The 22,987-nt window shown below is 41.6% G+C and overlaps 1 protein-coding gene across 2 annotated transcripts in view; it reads left to right on the forward strand.

Annotated features, from left to right (window-relative positions):
- The first annotated feature begins 7,820 nt into the window (after window positions 1–7,820).
- LOC306665597 (diphosphoinositol polyphosphate phosphohydrolase 1) overlaps window positions 7,821–22,987 on the forward strand; it is a 99,314-nt gene continuing 84,147 nt past the window's right edge. Inside the window, exon 1 of one of the 2 annotated variants that reach the window (XM_079147266.1) lies at window positions 7,821–8,205. In XM_079147266.1, coding sequence (XP_079003392.1) covers window positions 8,107–8,205 — 99 coding nt within the window. In that variant the 5' untranslated portion in view covers window positions 7,821–8,106. The remainder of the gene's footprint in view (window positions 8,206–22,987) is intronic. The other variant, XM_079147267.1, reaches the window with a different exon arrangement.

The following is a 22,987-nucleotide window of genomic DNA, read 5'->3' on the forward strand; positions in this document are numbered from 1 at the left end:
CTAAATTTCTTAGGGCCTCTATAAATTGCTGAGGCTGGCCTCAAGATAGTGATCCTCCTGCTTCTGCCTCCTGAGTCACTGGGATTCCAGGTGTATGCCATCACACCTCGATTCACATTCAAGTTTTTGGATAAACATAAATCTTAATTTCTCTGGGATAAATGCCCAGGAGTTGCTGCTGGGTAGAATGGTTGTTGCCTATTAAGTTTTTTAAGGTTGGTTTGTTTGTTTTTTGTTTTTGTTTTAGTAACAGGGATTGAACTCAGGGGCACTTAACCACCGAGCCACATCCCCAGTCCTTTTTAAAATTTTTCATTTTGAGACAGGGTCTTACTAAGTTGCTTAGGACCATGCTAAATTGCTGAGATTGGCCTTGAATTTGCAATCCTCCTGCCTCAACCTCCTGAGTTGCTGGGATTACAGGCATGTGTCACCTTTCCCACTGCATGTCAAGTTTTTTCAAGAAACTGTCAGACCCTTTTCCAGAGTGTATCATAATAGTGATCCAGTTTCCCTTCATCTTTGCCAACATTTAATGTTCATCCCTCTTTACAATTTTAGCCATTCTGATGTGTGGAGTGATATTTCCTTTAATGGCTAATAAAAATGAACAACTTTTATTTATTTATTTTTTATTCATTTATTTATATGTGGTGCTGAGAATCGAACCCAGTGCCTCACACATGCCAGGCAAGTGCTCTACCACTGAGCCATAACCCCAGCCCCTATGAACAATTTTTAATGTGCTTATTTCCTATCTGTATATTCTCTTTGGACATGTCTGTCATGTCTTTTGCCCATTTTATTTTTTTGTATTTAATTTTTAATTTGTCCTTTTGAGTTACGCATGACAGTAGACTGTACTTTGACTTATCACACATACTTGGAGTGTAACTACCCATTCTTGGGGTTGCCACGATGTGCAGTTACTCTGGGGGTGAGATCACGCATGCACACAGGGAAGTTAGTCCCATTCACTGCGCTGTCTTTCCCACTCCCACCCCTCCCTTCCCCATCCTGTCTGATCTGGTGCTCCTCCCTCCCCCACGCATGCCCATTTTCTAACTGAATTATTTTTTAACCATTATTTTCTGAAAATTCTTTATATATCCTAAGTACTTTTCCTCAGGCAGGTATATGGTTTGCAAAATATTTTCTTCCAGGCTGGAGCTTGTCTTTTCATCCTCATAATGAGTCTTTCACAGAGCAAAATTTTTTATTTTGATGAAGTCTAATTTATCAATTTTTTCCTTTTATGAATCATGTTTTTGGTGTAAGAAATCTGTCTAGCAGTAAAAACTGTTTTTCTCTTAAAGTTTTAGAGTTTTACATCTTCCATTAAATCCGTGATCCATTTTTTATATTACGTATAAGGTATTTTTGTATTAGGTGAATTTTTTGTTTTTGTTATGCTTATGAATGTCCAATTGCCCCAACACCATTTATTGAAAAGGACATTTTTGTTAGTTTAAAAATTAACTTTTGGGCTGGGGATATAGCTCAGTTGGTAGAGTGCTTGCCTTGCAAGCATAAGGCCCTGGATTCAATCCCCAGCACCACAAAGAAAAAAAAAATTAACTTGCTAGCTGGTGCAGCCTGTATTCCCAGCAACTCAGGAGTTTGAGACATGAGGATCGTAAGTTCAAAACCAGCATCAGCAGCTTGGCAAGGCTCTGAGCAACTTAGGGAGACTCTATATTTAAAAAAAAAAAAAAAAAAAAGGGCTGGGGAAGTGGTTCAGTGGTTAAGTGCCCCTGATTCAATCCCTGGTACAAACAAAACAAAACAAACAAACAAAAAAAAAGCAAAATCCAAACAGAAAAATTGTATTTTTTAAAAAAAATACAAAGTTGTAATAGTTCCTCACCTACTCTATTATATTCTGTGTCCTCTTTCAGATAAATTTTTTGCAAATATTTAATTTCTAACAATGGCTTATTAATTTTTCTTTTCTCCTCCCTCCCTCCCTCCCTCCCTTCCTTCCTTGTACCAGGACTGAACCCTGGGGTGTTTAACCACTGAGCCATATCCCCAGCCCTGTCTTAATTTTTTATTTTGAGACATCTCACTAAATTGCTTTAGGGCATCCCTATGTTGCTGGCCTCAAACTTGGAATCCTTCTTCCTCATCCTTCTGAGTTGCTGGGATTACAGGTATATGCCACCATGTAAGATGGCTTTGTTAGTTTTATCTTGTTTGCTTTCTATTTCATCAATTTCTTCTCTTTATTAATTTCTACCTCTAATTATTTTGATTTACTAGGTTTTGTTATAGCTTCTTAAAGTGGACACTGAATTTCTTTTTAACCCTTCTTCCTAATATAAACATTAAAGCTATGTATTTCCTGAGCACTGCTTTAGTTGAATCCCACAAATATTGCTATCACTTTAAAATATTTTATGATTCCCTTTAGGATTTCCCATTTGTTTCATTATTTACTCTACAAATATTTGGGACTTTTCCAGATATCTTCTTGTCCTTTTTAAGTCTTATTTTTCTTTCTTTTTAACCCCAGGCCTTACATGCATTAGACAAGCACTTTATCACTTGAGCTACATCCCCAACCCTTGCCAAAAAAAGAAAAAGAAAAATTGAGACAGAATCTTGCTAATTTACCTAGGCTAGTCTTGAACTTGGGAATCCTCTGCCTCAACCTTATGAGTTGCTGGAACTATAAGCATGCACTATTGTTCCTGGCTTAAGTTCTTTTTCCCCAAGAACATATTCTGTAAGATTTCTTCTTTTGCTGGGTGTGGTGGCACACCCCTGTAATCCCAGCAATTTTGGAGGATTAAAGTTCAAAGCCAGCCTTAGCAGTTTAGTGAGACCCTGTCTCAAAATAAAACATAAAAAGAGCTGAGGATGTTGCTCAGTGGTTAAGCACCCCAGGGTTCAATCCCTAGTACAAAAAAAAAAAAAAAAAGGTTTCTTTTGTTGTTATTTCGTGTTTGAATTTAATTGTATGTGTTCAAACATTTTATTGCTATTTCTTTTTGTTTTGGTACTAGAGATTTGATCCAGGAAAATTTTATGACTAAGCTACATCCCTAGTCCTTTTTTGGTTTTTAAGACAGGCTCTCACCAAATTGCTTAGGGCCTCCTTAGCTGATGCTGGCCTTGAACCTGGGATCCTCCTGTCTCAGCCTCCCAAGCTTCTGGGGTTAGGAGTGTGCACTGCCATGCCCAGTTTTATTGCTGTTTCCTTAATTTTCCAGAGAAAAATGAAGCAATATGCTGAAAACAAACATTGTAAGTTTCCATTCAATAGTATTCACTGAGTATCCATAGCATCCTAAGAACTAACATTTATTTGTATCTTTTTTTTAAATAAAATGGTCTTTTATTTACTACCCCATTGTGCACATAACAACTTTTTTTTTTTTGCTGTGCTGGGGCTTGAACCCAGGCCCACTCTCCACTGAGCTATATTCCCAGCTCTTTTTAATTTTATTTTGAGACAACCTTCCAAGTTGCCTAGATTGACCTTGAACTTGCTATTATCCACTTGTTGGGTATAGTGCTTTATAAATATCAATTAAGTTAAACTAGTTGATAATATTGTTCAGGTCTTTGATGTTCTTCCCGATTTTAGTTGAGTTGCTCTATCAAATACGAAAGAAAAGATGATAAAATCTTCATCTAAGCGTGTGGGTTTGTATATTTCTCCCTTGAGTTCTGTTTTTACTTCATATATTTTGAAGCTCTATTATTAGGTGGGTATATATTTGTAATTGCTACATCTTCTTGTAACATCTGATAGTATTTTTTTTTTCTTTTTGTAGTGCTGAGGTTCAAACTCAGGGCCTTGAGATGCTATGTAAGTGCTCTAGCATGGAGCCACCTGCCCAGCTCTGTTCTGTTTTTGAATCAGACAGTATTCATATAGGAGTAGACACTGTGGCATCAAAGAGGGAGGCACGGGCCAGAACTTGTAACTGACCATGTGGAAGGGATGAGTAAACATGAACTTCTCAACTCTATTAAAAAAATCTGCCCTCAGGAATGCCCTGAGTCTTGAAATACATGAATTAGTGTTTTACCTTTCAGGGCTTTTAGCAAATTGAACATATTTAGAATGACATATTTAATGGGATTTTCTTAAACTTAAATCTATTGCCATCACCCATGGAAGGATAATTTCTCTCTCAAGAATGATCTCCTTTACCTCGTTAAGCACATTGCCTAGGTTATACAGGTGGAGAGTGGATGAACACAGACAGGGTAAGATGGTCTTAGGGACTGAACCCAGAGCCTCTCAGAAGTGAAGCACACACACTACCACTGAGCTGTACCTTCATTCCTGATTCATGGTTTTTTTTGTTTTTTTTTTTTTTTTTTTTGGTACTGGGGATTGAACCCAGGGCACTCAACCACTGAGCCACATCCCCAGCCCTTTTTTTGTATTTTATTTAGAAACAGGGTCTCACCAAGTTGCTGAGGCTGGCTTTGAACCCATGACCCTCCTGCCTCAGCCTGGGATTACAGGCATGTGCCACCATGCCCAGCCCTGATTCATGTTTTAAGTCACCTAGTTTGGGGGGTATCTGTTATACAGCAGTAAGAAACAAATACAAAAGTAAAGGTCAGAAACAAGAGGAGCTCCTGGAGGATTTAATGGGATATAACAAGGTAAGCCTGGGAAGGTAGGAAGAATAAGTGGCATGATCAGGAAACAAGGTGGAGTAAGGAATCTGTGAAAATCAGTCTTCTGAATTTTATTCACCATTTCATGTATGATTGAACCTAAGAAGTTACTTCAGATGGTCCCTGATATGGGATCAACAGAATGCTGGGATCTTCATTCAAAAGATATGGTGGGTGGCGTATTCCTACAGACAAGATCATCCCATTCCATGCTGCGCTAATGACTAGGCTCTAGAAATAATGCTCTGATTCTAGAAGGGTAATAGCTGATTTTTTTCATTTAATCATTAAAAAAAGTTTGGGGGGGTACTAGGGATTGAACCCAGGGGTGCTTTTACCACTGAGCTACATCCCCATTCCTCTTTATTTATTTATTTATTTGAGATAGGACCCTACTAAGTTGTTGAGGCTGGCCTCAGATTTGTGATTCTCCTGCCTCAGTCTCCAGAGTCACAGGGATTACAGGCATGCATCACCATGCCTTGATAATGATTTTTTTTTATTCCATTCCTTGGGATAATTGCTGAGTAAGATAAGCAAGTATAAATGAGACAGACTCTGCCTTTAAGAATATTGAAATGTGGAGGGTGAGAAAGGCAAGAAAATAATGACAACACTATGTAACACATGATGTGATAAATTTGGACAAACCCAGCCTACTGGGAGTCACAGAAGCAGTTAGGGAGGGCTTCTTGGAAGAGATGACTTGTTATCTGCATTTTGAAGAAATACGATTTAGCCTGAGGGAAGAGGCAATGGAGGGTGTAAGGAAGCCTTCCAGATGGCAGGTAAAGCATGTACAAAGAACCAGAAGATTGTCTAGAGGCTTAAAAAACTAGGTAGTTCAGAATGACTAGAATATTGGAAATAAGGGAAAGGGTGAGGTTGGCAGAGGCCCAGCTCACATTTGCTTTAAGTGTTTAAATTTTTATTGTCAAGGCAATGAGGAGCAACTGTAGGGACTTAATCAATGGCATGTCTTCATTAGATTTAAATTTGGGAAGAATTTCTCTTGCTGCAATGAGTGGATGTGACTGAAGGGGGCTGGATGAGAGCCAAGATCTGATGTCAGGTAAAAAAAAAAAAAAGAGTCCAAATGAAGTAAGGACAGAGGTCAAGGCAGGAAGGGCCTGCGACTGAGGGTATCAAGAAGACAGAAGCATGCAGTTCATGATCAACTGGACAGAAGGCAAGAGATAGAGCAAAAATGACTTCTGGGTCTCTGGCTTAGGAAACTGAATAAATACCTTACTCTGATATAGACACAGGATACACAGCTTGGGCATGGAGCTGCATGCTTGTAATCTTGGCAGTTTTGGACGCAGAGGCAGGAGGATTTCCAAATTTGAGGCCAGCCTGGGCAATGTAGTGAGACCCTGACTCAAAATAATATAAAAACAGGTTGGGGATTAAGCTCAGTGGTAAAGCACTTGTCAAGCATTTGTGAGGCCTTGGGTATGATCCCCAGTACTGCCAAAAAAATCTACCAGCAGCCAAAAAACAAACCTGAATGACACAGGAGAATGGCCAGAAAAAAAATGCTGGATACAGATCTCAAAGATATTCCATGATTTAGTTTTAATGCTGTGTCTTTCAAATTTTTGATAGTGTACTATGTCTACAGGGGAAACTTTCAGTTTTTTTATTTCTTTAAATCAGAGACAGTGGAAGAGGAGAAAGCTAGAAAGACAACCAAAATGACTGAGAGTTTAGGAACTGCCACATGAGGAACTGACCAAAGTGAACTGAAATTTTATACCTAATGTGACAACAGTTGAGGAATGTCAATTTTAGCTACAATGTACTGAGTGCCTACTGTGTACCATGACCAAGTAGGTTTACTCTCCCTATTTTACAAGGTTAAAAAAAGAGTCGGGTAATCTTAATTAGAATAAGTTATACTCCATGTATGTATGTAAAAACACATTCTGTTGTCATGGATATCTAAAAAGAACAGCAACCAAAAAATGAGGTAACTGAGCATCCAACTAGGTTTGTTTCATTTCAACTCCTGATCCCTTCAAGCCCTTGTACTAGGCACTCCACCACTGAACTACATCTCTAACCCTTTTTATGATTTTTAATTTTTTCCCCAAGACTAGTCTTGAACTTGAGATCCTCCTGCCTCAGCCTCCCCAGTTGTTGGGAATACAGAACTGTACCATCACACCAGACGTCAAACTCTGATTTTTTAAATTATCATATTAAGTACAAGCAGTATTTAAAAAGGGTAATAAGCTATTCACAAATCCTGCACAAGATTTTTCAAAGGTTTAGGATGTTGTAATGGTACTAGGTTTGGTCGGGGCAGCCGAAAACATTTATACCCCATTTTTTTTTTTTTTTTTTTTTCCCTTCCTGGAAGAGCATTACGTTTGTATTCTCTTTTCCTTGAGAATGTTTAATATCCAATATATACTAGTTGTGTTGTTTCACGACTTCCACTGCGTGTGCGTGTATCCCTCCACTTCTTCCCTTCTGGCATTTGCCTCCCCGCAACCTGGTTTTTAGTGCTGGGATCCAACCCAAGGCTCATGCTAGTCAAGCGTTCTACCACTGAGCTACATACGCAGCCCAAGTATTTGCTTTTTGCATCAATAAAGAATTGAAGAATAAATATTTATTCCTTCTAGTGGACAATATGTCCCGGCTCATAAGACTTTCAGAGTTTCAGGCTATCGAAACAACATGTACGATTCCCCGCCCCATTTCCATGCAGTTCCTAATTCCAGACAACTCGAGTGGCACTTTCTGATGCGTTTACTTGTACCCATTTTCTCCTCCAGACCTTCCCCCCGCACCCTTTCCTAGACTTGACCGACAGGGCCAAGGCTCTGCGGCGTGACCTTGGGTCATCCTCGGACGCAGACGCGCGGTGTGACCTTGGGCAAATCCCCGCTTTCTGCTCACCCGTGCAGCTGGGCCCTGATTCCCGGCCAGGCGCCCACGCCCCTATCTCTCCTGGCTTCCTCTGCTTGCAGCCCATGGTCCCCACGCCTACGCTGCCAGCGTAGCGGCGGCCTGGATCGCGCGGCCCTCTCATCCCAGACGCTCGTTTACGCCGCACGGACAGGGAGGGCGCGATTCCCGAACGCGGCCTGCGCCACAAGCTCGCGGCCGTCCCACAGGCTGGCGCAGTCTTACGCTGCTGACGTAGCGCGCCCAAGATGGCGGCGCAGTCGTCGTCGGGGGTGGCGGCGGCAGCGGCAGAGGGGGCGGCGGCCCTGGCGGCAGCAGAGACGACAGCCGTGACGGCTGCGGTGGCGGCGCGGGACCTGGGCCGGGGGGAATGAGGCGGCCGCGGCAGGCCAGCGGCGGAGCCGTATAGCAGAGAAGCAAGCGGCTTCCTCTCCCTGCTTCCCTGGGTCGAGGCGGGGGCGCGCGCGCGCGCGGCCGTCAGGAGCGGGCTCCCCACCCCTCGACTCCCGCGACCCGCACCGCACCCCCACCCGGGCCCGGAGGATGATGAAGCTCAAGTCGAACCAGACCCGCACCTATGACGGCGACGGCTACAAGAAGCGGGCCGCGTGCCTGTGTTTCCGCAGCGAGAGCGAGGAGGAGGTGAGGCGCTGGGCGCGGCGGGTCGAGGTCGCCGGCCGCTGGCGGCCCCGGCGCGGGGGGCGCGGCCGCCGGGAGAGGTGTGCGCGGGCTGCGGACTGGGCCGCCCCGCTCGGTGCGAAAGAAGTTCCGACGGAATTCCTGAGGCGAGAAAGGGGGCGACGCAGAAGGGCCGGCGGGGCGAGGGGAAGTGGGTCTGAGCGGGCCGTACTGGACGCGCCGGCCCGGGGGCTGCAGGGCTGCCGGGCTGCCGCCGGGGCGCTGGGGGCGACTGCTGACCAACCCGAAGAGCGCCCGCGGGGCGCAGGCAGCGGGCCGGGGAGGCCGGGTTCCTGGCCCCAGACCCCCAGCTTTGATCCAGGAAGGGCAGCTCCGCGCTTGTCAGCCCCGCACATGTGTGCAGAGGCCGCGGCGCACGAGGCGCTGGCGGGCCTTTGTGGCAGAGAATTTATTTTGTCCGCTTCATTGGCAGGTTTGGGGTTTGCTGAGGGATTATGTGTGGCCCACGCCAGGGACCGGGGTTGCATTAGGAAGATTTAGGGCGTTGTGCACAAGCCAAAGCCAGCTGTTTATTTTACAGTGCGCTGGTTAGCCCTTATGGTGCAGCCTGAGAAGAAAGGACATTTGAAAAAATAATTTCTGTGCACTGATTTTTTTTTTTTTTTCATTTTAATCGGGAAGATCGAAAGTGGCACTTAAGATCTTTGCTCTGCCATTCCTCCACTGACCTATAGCAAGACCCATAGGATTAAATTTGCCAGGAAAATAGAAATGTTTTAGAATCCGTTTCTTTTTGCTTCGGGTACTTTGAAAAAAAAAAAAAAAAAGGAATCTCGGCTTCCCAAAGCCGTTTCTGTGGTGATGAAGGGAATTCAGGGAAGGCACATGTTTGGTAAATCCACAAAGAATAGCTGCTTTGGAAATTCATAAGATGCCTGTGGGAACGCATTTTTCTTTTGTGCATGGTGGTAAAATGGCAGTTCGACTGGAAACAATGAAGGACAGTGAAATTCAATATGTTATATTCCAGCATTCAGCAGTGGGCTATGGTGGCAGGGTTGCAGTACAGTGCCTGGTGTTGAAATGGGGGAAAGGAACTTGACCCGTTAGTTATGAAAAGAAGCTGTGATGAAAGAGACAGACGGACTGCCAGGAGCTGCTGTCCAGAGATATTTAGGAGGAAGTGGGAATTTAAATTACAGCCTGAAGAAAATTAGGGAGGCACCAGTTGTGCTCTTGAGGGATCCCATATGTGCCCTTTTGCAGTAAAACAGAAGAGATATGGAAATGTGTACTTTGTGACCTAGCCTGTATTACAAAGCCCCTCAGAGGTGCGTGTAATAGTGATACTGGTAAGGGCCATTTTGTAAATTATGTACCGTTTTGGTATATTTACTTGAGTAAAATGAAATTATCGGTGGTGGTTCCTGTTCCAGAGGCTTTGTTCTCTTCATTATCATATCATATTATGGGAAATCAGATGGTATCATAGTCTGTTAACTGGAGGGAAAGCAAATTAGCATAATAATATGTCTTCCTACACTATGGTTAAGTCTGAGAGCACCCCAATTATAAGTAAATGGGTGTGTAATTTTGTCATATGAATGATGCAAGACTTTTTGTTTAAAAAAAATCATAGTAGAAATTGAAAACGTGAGTATTCGGGATAAATTGGAAGCCATGTGAGTATTTGGGATAAATTGGAAACCCTTTATAGATCATAAGGAAACTAATAAAGACTTGATTTTCCATTTTCTGTTAAAAGTTTTATCATGTACTGACATTAGCGGCGTTAATGTTGGTGCCTGCTTACTTGAATGTTTAGGCTCCCCAACTGTTTCTTGCAAATCAGACGAAGCATAGAACTCGTGTTTTAGGAGCTTAAGATCTTAACCTGTTGAAAGAAGTTTCTTTAATGGATTAAAAGATTTGCCTGATCATGGAGTTTCCTTTAGTGAATTTCTTTTTGAACACTGGTTAATGAGCAGAAGAATCATGTAAATCTTTAATTACAGATTCAGTGGGTGCTATAGCTAAAGCCTGTGAAGAACAAGAAAAGTAATGAAGTGGGCCCATTTTAGACTTATTCAGTTCAATTAAGCAAGTGTGTTTTAAATAAAGAACCTACTATGGGTGCTGCTCTCTGTTATGTGAGATTTAGAGAAAAGCATCCCTTCTTATCCAGAGTAGTTTTAGATGGGGTCTCTTAATTGGGAGGAATTTTGGACCACAAAATAATTTACAGAGCACTGTTCACCTTTCAAATTATATAATTGTGTTGGAAGGGAAGTAATTTGTTAGTTCCAGGAGAACTTTTATGTTCTCAATAGATGTGCCAGAGACTGGAAGTATTAGCTGCCACACATTGTGGGAAAGTAAAATTCCAACTTAATAGGACATTCAACCCAATTTTATTTTTTAATGGGAACTAATGGCTTTAATCAAGAGAAATAATTTACAGAATATTATTAGCATAATATAGTACTAATGTAAGTATGAACAGGACATTGATTTATAAATTTAATTAGCTAGTGTCAAGAAACAAAACAAATTTGAGGGAAAAGATGAAAATATTAGAAGATAATTGACTGTGAATAAAATCCTCTAGCATTCTGTTTTTTCAGCCCCAGAAAACTATTCACATGCCAGAGTGAGAGGAGCTGAAATTCAGATCCATGTTAGGCTGTGTGAACATTGCAAGTTTATTGAGCAATCATTGAATGTTGGGAGAGGAGGAGACAGATGTGGAAGGAGGGGGCTCAGTTTAGTGGGAGAAATAGAAAAACAGTCCCAACCGCACGACGAAAAGGAGTTCTCTTCTAAGCTTCTGGCTTCTTTTCCTGTTGATAAACTAAAGTTAACCAGAAAAATTCCCCACTAACAAGCTCTAATTACAAGTTCTAATTACTTGTTTATTTTGATGCTGGAGATCAACAGTCATGCTAGGCCAGTGCTCTGCCACTGAGCTGCACCCCCACCTCTTACTAATATCATTAGCATTTTGGCAGATAGTGAGTTTTGGATATTTGTGATAATTAACATATTACCATAGTACTTTGAACTTGATGTACAGTGGACATACTTACTCAACCTTCACTCCAGTCAGCTTGGTGCAGTATGAGCATTTGTTGTTACTCACGAGGGCACTGGGTTTTGTGTACCCCGACCACAGTCTCCCAGAAGTGGAATGTTGTGCTTACAAGGAGTCAGTTGTACTTATTCCTGTATCTGTTTATACTTATCATACTTGTTATTGTAATTATGCAAATTAATTAAATATGCCATAAGTCAGTGGAATTTGAGTTAAAGAAGGAATAGTTTGTGAGAAGTATTTTAGATGTATTGGAAAAGTCTCTAAATGCCAGTCACTAAAATAAAATTACTGCTCAATTATATATCACCAAGCAAACTGGAAAAGAATCTTAAAATTTCAGAAGGACTTTGCATCTGTAGTACTTTATAAATGTTTTCAGGATTTTGTTTTGTTTTGGTACTGAGGATTGAACCCAGGGTCACTTACACATGGAACCACATCCACAGCCCTCTTTATGTTTATTTGAGAAGGCTCTCTAAGTTGCTTAGGACCTCCTCACTAGGTTGCTCAGACTGGCTTTGAACTTGTGATTCTCCTGCCTCAGCCTCCTGAGCCCCTGGGAATACAGGCATGAGCCACAGCAGGGTTTTTGTTCTTTATAGAAACTAGGACTGAAAAACAGGTCATTCATTATGTGTGCGGTATGTGAAAGAAAGACAACTTGTAATTCAACAAGACTCATTCTTTAAGCAAGATCTTGGTCCTACAAAGTAAATATACTTTTATATTTTATTTTGGTGCTCTGGATTGAACCCATGGGTGTTTAACCATTGAGCTCTATCCCCATTCCTTTTTATTTTTTAAGACACAGTCTCACTGAGTTGCTTAGACTGTGCTAATTTACTGAGGCCCTCCTTGAATTTTTGATCCTCCTGTCTCAGCCTCCTGAATTGATAGGTTTTTCTAGGCGTGCACCACTGCACCCTGTGTTATATATTTTTTTAATATGCCATATCATCCAGTATATGATACTTTATTATAAACAGAAGATTGAAATTTATTAAGATTTTTATTATCCTGAGTTGGTAATATGGCATTTATCTTTATCGTATTATTAAACTTGGTCCTCCTAAATCAATTCTAGTGAGATTGTCTCCCTCTCCCCCTTTTCTTTCTTTCTTTCCTTTTTTTTTTTTTTTGGCAGCCTCTGTGATGAAAAGTGGTAAAAATTAGGGGGAAAGGGACTCTGTTTACCCTCCCTGGAGGAGGGGTGAAGAATGTAACAAAGGCATTCCATACAGTTGAAATAGCCAGGAATGTGAAATACTCTTAGAAGAGCCTGGAATATATGGCAAATAACATCACAGTGCCGGGAGAGTTAAAGCTGCTCCTGAAGGTCTGTCTTCAGTTTTTTTGAGACAGGGTTTCACTTTTGTTGTCTGGTGTGGTCTCAAATTCCTGAGCTCAAGTGATCCTCCCACCTCACCTTTCTAAGTAGCTGGGGCTATGAGGACTCACCCCTGTGCCTTAGCCCAAGGGAAAAAAAATGAGGACTAACTTAAGTGTCAGTTAGATTTCCTTGTGTATTAGAACTGTTTTCAAAAAGAAAGGATAATGCTGGGTGTGTTGGTTTCATGCCTGTAGTCTCATTGAGTCAGGAGGCCGAGGCAGGAGGATCACAAGTTTGAGGCCAGCCTCAGCAACTAAGCGAGTCCCTAAACAACTTAGTAAGACCCTGTCTCAAAATAAAAAAATAAAGAGGGCTGGGAATGTGGCTCAGGGTAAAGCACTCCTGGGTTCAGTTCCCTAGTAATTGCCCCTCCCTGCCCAACAAGAAAGGATGAAATTTAAATTTTAAACTTTTCCACTAGAGGCCCTATATCTCTTGACTAGGGGGAACTCCTACTTATTTTTTCAGATCCTTGAGCTCACCAGGTTAGATGGGGAGATTACTGACACTGAAGATCCTCAGTGGGCAGAGACTCTGGTGGCCTGAGTGTTGTCTATAAAATGTCCCAGAGGAGCAAGTAGAAGGACGTCACTGCAGACCACACCTTTCTGCAGGCTCTAGAGAGGGGGAGTAAGGCACAGGTGGCAATCCCAGGGGCAATAACCATGACGAAGGACTCCAGTAGATCCTCGGCTGACTGGAGAATATCTCAGTCATTGTCCACTGGTACATTGTTCTAAGATCAGGAAGAGTATTCTGATCATCATTGGACATTTCTGCTCTTCATTTATCAAAATCTTTCCCAGAGTCAGTTTTTTGTTTTATATTATTGACTTTCTTTTTTGGTCCCAGGGATTGAACCCAGGGCCGCTAACCACCAGGCAACATCCCTAGCCTTTTTTATTACTATTATTTTTTAATTTAGAGACAGGATCTCACTGAGTTGCTTAGGGCCTTGCTAAGTTGTTGAGGCTGGCTTTGAACTCGCCATCCTCCTGCCTCAGCCTCCTGAGCTGCTGGAATTACAGGTGTGCACCACCATGCCGGGCTTGCTTTTGCTTTTGTTTTCCTTTCTGCCTGCTTAATACCAGTCACTTACTCATTTCTCCCGTTATATGCTTTTCTTCCTCCTTCTCCAGATGTGAATTCTGGGCTGAAGTCATACTGCAAATCCCCCAACCCCCATCACACTTTTTTTTTAAACCATTCTTTGTCCTACTCTATTCTTTTGAGGTGATTCTCATTCCTCAAATGTATGCCAGACTCAGTGGTGCACACCTGTAATACCAGCTACTTGGGAAGATGAGGCAGGAGGATCACAAGTTCAAAACCAGTCCTGGTAACTTAGCGACATCCCATCACAAAATAAAATAAACGACGCTGGGGACATATCTCAGTGGTAGAGTGGGAGGCCCTGGGTTCCAGTAACACACACAGGGTTGTTTATCTGCTGTGGGTGAGCAGTCTTTCTTTCTTTCCAAACTGGTACAAAAGAGAAGGTCCTGTTCAGGAATACCGTCGTCGTTCATCTCTGCAGCCCTGCTTCGGTGTACATCCCTCCTGCCAGCTCTGCAGCCTCACTCGTGCAGTGTTCCTTCTCCTGCATCGTCATCTTTCTTTCTCAACTTTGTCATTCCAGGGAAAACAGGGTGTAATACCTCTCATCTGAAGAAAAACAAGGGGAGAAAACGTACTCTTGAAGTCATGTTCCTTCCAGCTCCAGCCCTGATCCCTCTTCCTGTCACCATAATTTTCCTTGTCGTCGTTGCTGGCTCAGCTTCCCCTCCACCCATCCATCCTTTCCTGAGCTCATTCCACTTGGACACTTTCTTCTACTGTTTGCTGAGTTCCTCCTCAAGATAACTTACAAGTTATCAAACCCTGTGGCCTGCTCTCCATTCTTGTGCTGTTCGGTTCCCCGTTCTCCATTCTTGTGCTGTTTGGTCGTTGTTTTCTTCTTGACACACTTTCTTCATAGGCTTCTAGGGGCTCTCCCTAGTTCCTTCCTTTCTGATTATTCCTTCCTGGCGTTGTTGTAGATTCCTCCACATTTTCATGACTTCTCTTCATTCCAGTGTGTGAGGGCACAGTCTTTGAACCCATTCTTTTCCCTGCCCCCATACAGTAGGCAATCTCATCCCATCTTTAAATACCATTTTTACACTTTTGTTTTTGTGCTGTGTGTGTGTGTGTGTGTGTGTGTGTTTTGGTAGTACTGGGGATCAAATGCAGGGCCTTGCATACTCTAGACAAGTTCTAGACAAGTACCCTACATCTCAGCTGTATTCCCAGCCATCCCTCCCCTCTTTTCTTAAAGTTTGAGACAGGGTCTTGCCAAGTTTCAAAAGCTGACTTTGAATGATCCTCTGCCTTAGCCTCCCAAGTTGTTGGGGTTATAGCTTGTGCCATCACATCTGGCATTTTTTTTTTTCCTGTTTTTTCTTTTTTTTTGAGATGGGGGGGTTCTCCCTGTGTTGCCCAGCCTGGTCTCTTAACTCCTGGGCATAAGTGATCTTTCCTGTCTCACCTTCCTACGTAGCTGGGACTTCTGATCTGTGCCATTGCACTGGTGTACACTGATTACTTTTAAATGTCTGTTTTTAACTCTGAACTCTCTCCTGAAATGAAGACTTGAATGGCCAGCAATCTACTTGATATTTCCACTTGGAAATATGATAGACATCTCAAACTTCCAATGCCTAAACTGAGACTTTTTTTTTTTGGTAGAAATTGAACCGAGACTTGCATATTCTACCACTACGTTACATCCTATAATCCCCAACTGAATTCTATTCCATCCTCCAAAAAAAGAAACAGCAGCCAACACCTACTTCTCTTATAGTAAAAGACATCTCTCAGTACTTTGGGTAAAATAAATCTTCATAATATTAGTTGCTCAGGTTGAAAACCTTGGAATCATCCTTGAGTTCTCCCTGTCTCATACCTACATGACATCTAGCAGAAATCGCAACTCTAGCTGTCACTCAACATGCACTGTGCTAGCCCATCATTGCCTCTTGCCTGGACTGTGGCCGTGTCTTCCTAACTGGTCTCCCTGCTTCTGCCCTTCCTCCTCTGGTTGTCTCTACCACAACTGCAAGAATGATTCCTTTAACGCAGAAGTCTTGCAGAGTAAATCCAAAGTCTTAACTGTGACTTTTGGGTGATTAGATCCCTTGCCTGATAGGGCTCTGATAACATCTCTTCCCACTCTCCCTCTTACTCATGCCTCCCTTCTAGACACACTGGCCTCAGTGTTATTTCTCCCCCATAATATCTGCCTGAATCACTCCTTCACATCAGGTCTTTGCTTAATTTCCGTTATAAGACATGTCTTTAACAATCTTGCTGTTTAAAATATCACTAGTCCATTGTCACCATGTGTCTCCAGTGCTTGTTTTTACTTTCTAGCACATATCACCATCAGACATGTATTTGTTTATTGTCTTATTTCTTCCCCTATGATGAAAACGTCTTTGAAGATAGGAATTTTTGTGTTTTTATCTGTTTTTGCTTCTCAGGCCTCAATACTTAGAATGTAGAAATAGTTGTTGAATGTGTGAGTGAATGAATGACTCTATAGACCCTGCTTTCAAGAAGCTTACTGTTTGCACTGAGGGTGTGGCTCAGTGGGAAAGCACTTGCCTCCCAAGTGCTTAAGGTCCTGGGTTTGATCACCATTACCCACATCCACCTCCACACACTTCTGTCTAGTGGAGGAACTGATAGCCAAACATGCCGAATGCTTTTTTTTTTTTTTTAATATTTTTTTTGTTTTCAGTGGACTCAACCTTTCTTTTATTTTCTGTGGTGCTGAGAATCGAACCCAGGGCCTCACACATGCCAGGCAAGTACTCTACCACTAAGCCACAACCCCAGCCCCGAATGCTAGTGTTTTGATAAACATGTTCCAGAGAGTTCTCCCATCTCTTTGCTTATTTCCAGTATCTTAGTGACAGGGTGTTTGATAATCCTGAGCATCAGCACAATTCAAGTGAGTGTACTTTAGGTTGTAAATCTTTTTGAGGCTTATTGAATAGTTCTATGATAGGACACTTAAGATTTCTTTCAGACATTGAATGCTGTGAGTCTGTGCCATCTTGCAGAATTTGTGTTGGATGATTGATACATAACGTCCCAGATCCCTGTTTCTAGTGGTACAAGAACCTGAGGGCAAGAGATTTTTTTCATTTTGATGATATCCTAGAACCTTTTATTAATACATGAATATTCAAGAAAACTACAGTCAAGAGATGGTTGCTATTTTAATGACTTGTTGATAGTGGTTCCTAGCCAACAATGTATGTCAAATCTGGATTCTAAAGTTAGTTAATATTAGAATAGGATATTTGGAGGTGGAGGTTGATAGGGATGGTCACAAAATGTTCCCATCATCTTGTTCTTTGTCTTGGTCAAGGTTTAAGAAACATGGTGCAAAGTTTGTGGGTGCTGAGGCTTAAGGCATTGGATTGATGTTAACATTAGCAACAGAGTGGAGGAACCTCCACAGGCAAAAAAGATAACAGGTGGGTGAAAGAAGCGCAAAGAGTTGAGTTCACAAAAAACTCCTCTAACTTAAAATTTAATAAAGAAACGTACCCCAAATCAGTTTCTCTGAGTAAAGTCCTCTCAACACCAAGAACACTTCCTTGAACCCACTTTGAGAGTTTCTGCCTTAGTGTACCAAGCCTGCAATCTTTTCCATAGCCTTCCTGAATGGAGCCTTTGTTTCCCGACCCTTTGAATAGTGAAAACTGTTCACTTACTCAGTCACTTCTTCCTTCCTGAACTTAATTTATTGAGTGCCTACGTCCAGGCTAGATACTATTCTGGGGACACTGGTGTCAGAACAAAAGCCCTTACTCTTGTGGAACATCAGATAAAATGCAGGGAGATAGTAATGAGCAAACAGATGTGTGCACATGATGATCTGAGGCAGCAGGGAGTGCTGGCGGAAAGTGCATATGAGATTGGGTGGGGGTTTTGGCGAATTTTGGTTGGGTGGTTCCCCCCTGAATGACAAGGCAGAGGGAAAAACAATTACAGACACTCCAATGTGGAAATGAACTTGGCCTGGAGAAAATACAGGAAGCAGGCCAGTGTGGCTGGAAGCCAGAGCAGGGGAGAGTGGTGGGAGACTGGGAGAGATGGAGGCAACCAGATGGTGTGGGACCTTGCTGCTACTCTAGGGTTTGGCTTCTCCTTTCCGTTTTCCTGCCTCTCTCACCAGTAGCAACCAGTGAGTGAAACATCATCTTTCCTTTGAATGTGAGGGATAGGAATGAATGGGATAGTAAGAGTTTATTAGAAAAAGCTTTATTAAAGTAAAAGTGGAGATAAAAGGAAGTACTGTAATCTTTTTAAGAGGTTAATCTGAAAGGACCCCTCCCTCCCATTTAAGACATGAGGAAAAAAAGGAAGATGACAAAGGGAAGAAGAAACTTCATGAAAAATAAGGGAGTGTTTGTGTGATGACCTAAGATTTCTTCAATTCTTCTTAAGGCAATTTAGTCAGAAAGACTTGTTGGAAATAGGTAATACAGGCACACAGTTCAAAATTTGAAAAGGGTGTGGAGTGAAAGGTAACTCCCCTTTCATGTCTTCCCTTGCCACCAGTTCTATGTCCTAGATCTACTGCTGTTACTGGTTTCTTGTGTATTCTTTCTGTGTGTGTGGAGGGGGGCAGGCTCTTGCACCCTAGTCAGTCAGGTAGTCAGCTTATAAATTTAGTACTGAGTTTTGCAAATGAAAGATTGGGACTCAAAGCTGGCAGTGGTGCATACTTGTAGTCCAAGCTGTTTGGGAAATCGAGATGGGGGATCTCTTGAGTCCATGAGTTTGAGGTCAACCTGGGCAACACAAAGACCCTGTCTCCAAAAAAAAAAAAAAAAAAAAAAGACGGGGGACAGTGTTTGCTTAATACGATATAGTTTTGCCAGTTTTTCTTAGAAATTTATTAGAACCCAGATCAATTGAATACCTATACTTTTTCTTCAACACCTGCCTAGTTCTTTTGAGGTTGGTTTACCTTAAGTGCTAGGGATCCTTCAAGAGTAGGAAAGTGCTGGAGATAGAGTGGTGTGTGTGCACCACTCGGGTCATTCTTGTGAGGCAGACAGGAGAGGGCTGGAGTGTGAAAGTCCACTGTCTAACTGACCTTCAAGCTCTAAGAAGCAGCTTAGCAGTTGCTGGGTCAGGCCAGGCTCGCTAACTTCCACACTGTCTCATTGTTTAGACTACTCAGGAACTGAAAAAGTGAACCTCGTAAGCTAAGGAACCTTTCTTTTCAAGGTAATGTATGAGCCTACGCTGTTAGGAAGCAGTTCACTTTAGCCACATGCCTTAATCCCCAGCTTGGAATGAGGAACCTGTAGAATTATGGGTGGAATTGTGGTTTTTCAGCTCCTTCTGAGCCAGGAGGCCATGTCTTAAATTACTTTTGTTTCTTTTCCCACCAGCTCCCCAACACGCCAACAGGGTTATGTGTGGGAAAACTTGAATAGAAAAACTTGACTGGAAAAAGATCATTGCAATTTAACCTCCTTGTTTCATTCGAAATAGAAAAAAAATGGCTAAAATGATATACCCATATTCAAATGTAAACACCAAACTTATTTGCAGAGCAAACATAAGTGGGTTTATTTTTTTCTCTTTTGGACATCTCATCCATTTCAGTGCGTGCTTGTGCTTCTTTCTTAGTGCAGTTAATCAGAAGTCAACAGTTTCTGCAAGTCTGTTGTGTGTTTTATCCAAATATTCTTCTAAAAATTCTTAGGACACTTTTTAAATCTATTTCAAATGGGAAATTGGCAACGTGAGCATCACAAAGCATTATCTTATGTTGGTGTATTTTTTGAGCACTTCTAAGAGGAAATAAAGAAAATGAATTTCTAGCCCGGTGTGGTGACACACGCCTGTAATCCCAGTGGTTTGGGAGGCTGAGACAGGAGGATCACAAATTCAAAGCCAGCCTCAGCAACTTAGGGAGGCACCAAACAGCTCAGTGAAACCCTGTCTCTAAATTAAAAAACAAAAACAAAATAGGGCTGGGAATGTGACTCAGTGGTTGAGTGCCCCTGAGTTTAATCCCTGATACTTTCCCCCCAAAAAAAGAAAATGAATTTCTAGTTCAGTATCAGAAAGCATGAAAATTTTTATTGTAAAAGCAATAAAAATTGAAATCTATAGCGAGTAGAAATAGTTATAAAGAGAAATGAATATTATAAACAAAAATCCTTTTTTGTTCATAAAACAGTAAGTTGTGTGAAGTAAGTTGGTCATTTACTTCACACATTTAGGATAAGCTTTATAAGAGCAGCATTGCAATGATGGACAGAAGTAGATGTGAACTCAGACACACAGTGCTTGTACTTCTATTAAGAAGAGGAAGGATAGTGATTTTTCTTTGAATATTTATGAATTCTAATAAAACATGCAGTAAGAGTTGCTTTTATGAAACACTTTTCATGTGTAACTTGAACTAATATATCTCAAATGTGGTTATTATGATTGTACTTGGAAATTTCATAGTTTAATGTTTTCACTTGCTCTTTATGGAAATAACTTGCAAAGGCTTATTAACTGAGTATGCTGGACCCTGAAATTGATACTCTGAAGATTCCCAGGGATGACTGTACTTCATTGCATGTCTAAAAAATTATTTTAAATGCTTAAAAAACTGATTTAGCATGTATTTTTTATTTAAAATAATTCCTGTGGATTACTTTTATAATAAAATTTTTTTTAAAAAATCTTTTTATTTTAGCATGTTTTCCTTTTGAAAAGTTTTCTTTTGTCTTTTTTTTTTTTTTTTTTTTTTTTTCTTTTTTTTTTCTGTTGTATGGGGCTGGGGTACCAGCGATTGAACCCAGAGATGCTTTGCCACTGAGCCACATCCCCAGCCCTTAGATTTTTTATTTTGAGACAGGGTCTCACTAAGTTGCTTAGGATCTTGCTAAGTTGCCGAGGCTGGCCTTGAAAATTTTTTAAAACTTTATTTTATTTATTTATATTTTTATGTGGTGCTGAGGATCAAACCCAGTGCCTCACATGTACTAGGCAAGTGCTGTACCACTGAGCCTCAGCCCCAGCCCCAGCCCTGGCCTTGAACTTTTAATCCTCCTGCCTCAGTCTCCCTAGTGGTTGGGATTATATGCGTGAGACACCTGGGGGGAGGGGTTGTTTGTTTGTTTTCAACTAGAAGTACAGTGCTGTGGAAGAAAAAGGAAGAGAGATTCTTCTTGCATTTGATTAAGTGGGTGAATGAGAAGAACTTGGCGGAGGACTTGATCAAGGGACTTGAAGAAGGGTGTGCTGTGGCCAGTTGGGCAGAAGAGGACAAGGTCAGTAGGAGCAATAGCTTATGCAGCACCACCTCTTTAGAAGAGGTTGGGTAGCTGTGGTGCGGGTTTGTGGTATGTATTGGATGATTTTTCCTAGCCTAAAATCAGAAAGCATAGAATATATAGTTTCTAAAGAATTGTTCTGTGAATAATTTTGGAAGTGTTTGTGTCTCTGTGAACAGGGATGTTTTTTATTTCTAGAATTTCTGGCCAACTCCTCCTTCCTCAGAGTACTCTTGTCTCCTTTTTGGAGAAAGCCATCTTGAAGGGGAGGAAGGGCCTACCTTCCGCAAGTAAACTGAGTGGGTTGCTATGCTGCATCCCTCTGCAGTTGCACCTAGTGGAAGCAGTGCGAAGGCTTTAGTAACTGGCTTTTCAGTGCTTGGTGTCTGTTCTGAAGAGGCTGTGCATGTCCCAGGCAGGGCATTAGCTCGTGTGCTGCCCAGATATTCGTGACCAGACCCAGGCTGTGGCTTTTGCTGCCAGCCCTGGAGTGTGTGTGGTATGGTGCCAATCTTCTAGTCCCGGCCAGTTTTCAGAGCCTTTGATTTTCTTTCAGTAAGTTCCTTTTGACTTCTAACACCCAGGCTTGGTTTCTGTTGCTTGCAACCAAGAACTGTAATATACTACCTGGTAGTTTTTAGGCTAACCTTATCCTTTATAGTTCATTACATCTGAAGAAATATATATGTATTGACTTAGAAAATTAATTTATATTTCTAAGAGAGAGATTTTTCATTTTACTTCTGAAGCAGGTTGTACATTTTTAAATTTCTTTGGAGTAAAAATGTGTTCATTCTAAAGGTTGTAAAATTGATTTTAAATGACCAAAAAAAAAAAAAAAATCCAGATATTAGAGCAAATATAACTGATACTGAAGTGAACTCTTGATATTTTTATGAAATGCTTACCAGCATAGTCATGCCCTCCTCACCCTTGATACTTAGTTTTTAGAATTGTTCTAAAAACTGTTCAAGAACATGTGAGTTTTTAATGTTTTAAATCTGTGGGTGTCAAGGACCAGATTTTAAAAATTAATTTTAACAATCCGAGATTAAGAAAACTGTAGGCTGCTTTAAAAATACATATCTGTACTTTGCAAGTTCTATTTTGGCTAAGAATTGAGTCCTTTATGTAAAGTACTATCTAGGTGCAGTGACAATTTTAAAACTGTGAATATGTTCCCTGCTGTCCAGGAAGAATGCTTTTCTAAATTGATTAATTAAATTACCATCAGCCATTTCAGTTCTGTTGAATAAGTGTCTTGTGTGGGGCCAGCTAGAAAAATTTTTGAGGCAGGACTTAAAAAGTATAAGGAGTCATAAAGAACATGGAGAAGAGGCCATGTTTGAAGGTACTTCATTTTGGAGGCAAAATGCTCAAATGGATAGAATTTCCACAGTTAGAAGGAAGAGGAGAGGGTATGTTAGAAGGAACCCACCATGATTGAGGGTGGGAATGAGTTTGTTGCCTACCAGAGACCCAGGGCACCCGAGCATGGGTTGGGGCTGGTGGTGTGATAGGGCGGTAGAATGGGGGGTGTTGGCAGGGAGGGAACTTGGGGGCATATTGCCTTGGCTTGAGACAATAAAGAGTTTGGGTGACCTCTCACCCAAACACTCACACTGGTGACCACAGTTGTTCACAGGGTTGTTGTGTAAAGGCTTGTGTGGAGGTGGCGTGCAGGACTAACTCAACAGGCTTCTCCCAAGAGGGAGTGGAGTTAAGTGATGTTGCAGTCAAAGGAGCAGACAGATTGGGTGACAGATGGTATGTTAAAGATGAAATAAGAAGCCTGTGGCTGACAGTGACTTATAAGTTTTGGTCCTGTGTAATAGGAGAAATGGCTATTTAGAAGAGAGGTTGGTTTTGGAGAGAAGATGGCACTTCAGGTTTTTCTTGTCCAGTTTGAAGTAGTGATATGAACTGAACTGACAGTAGTTGGAGATGTGTGACTAC

This window comes from Sciurus vulgaris (assembly GCF_902686455.1).
Source record: "Sciurus vulgaris genome assembly, chromosome: 7".
Taxonomy (NCBI): Eukaryota; Metazoa; Chordata; class Mammalia; order Rodentia; family Sciuridae; genus Sciurus; species Sciurus vulgaris.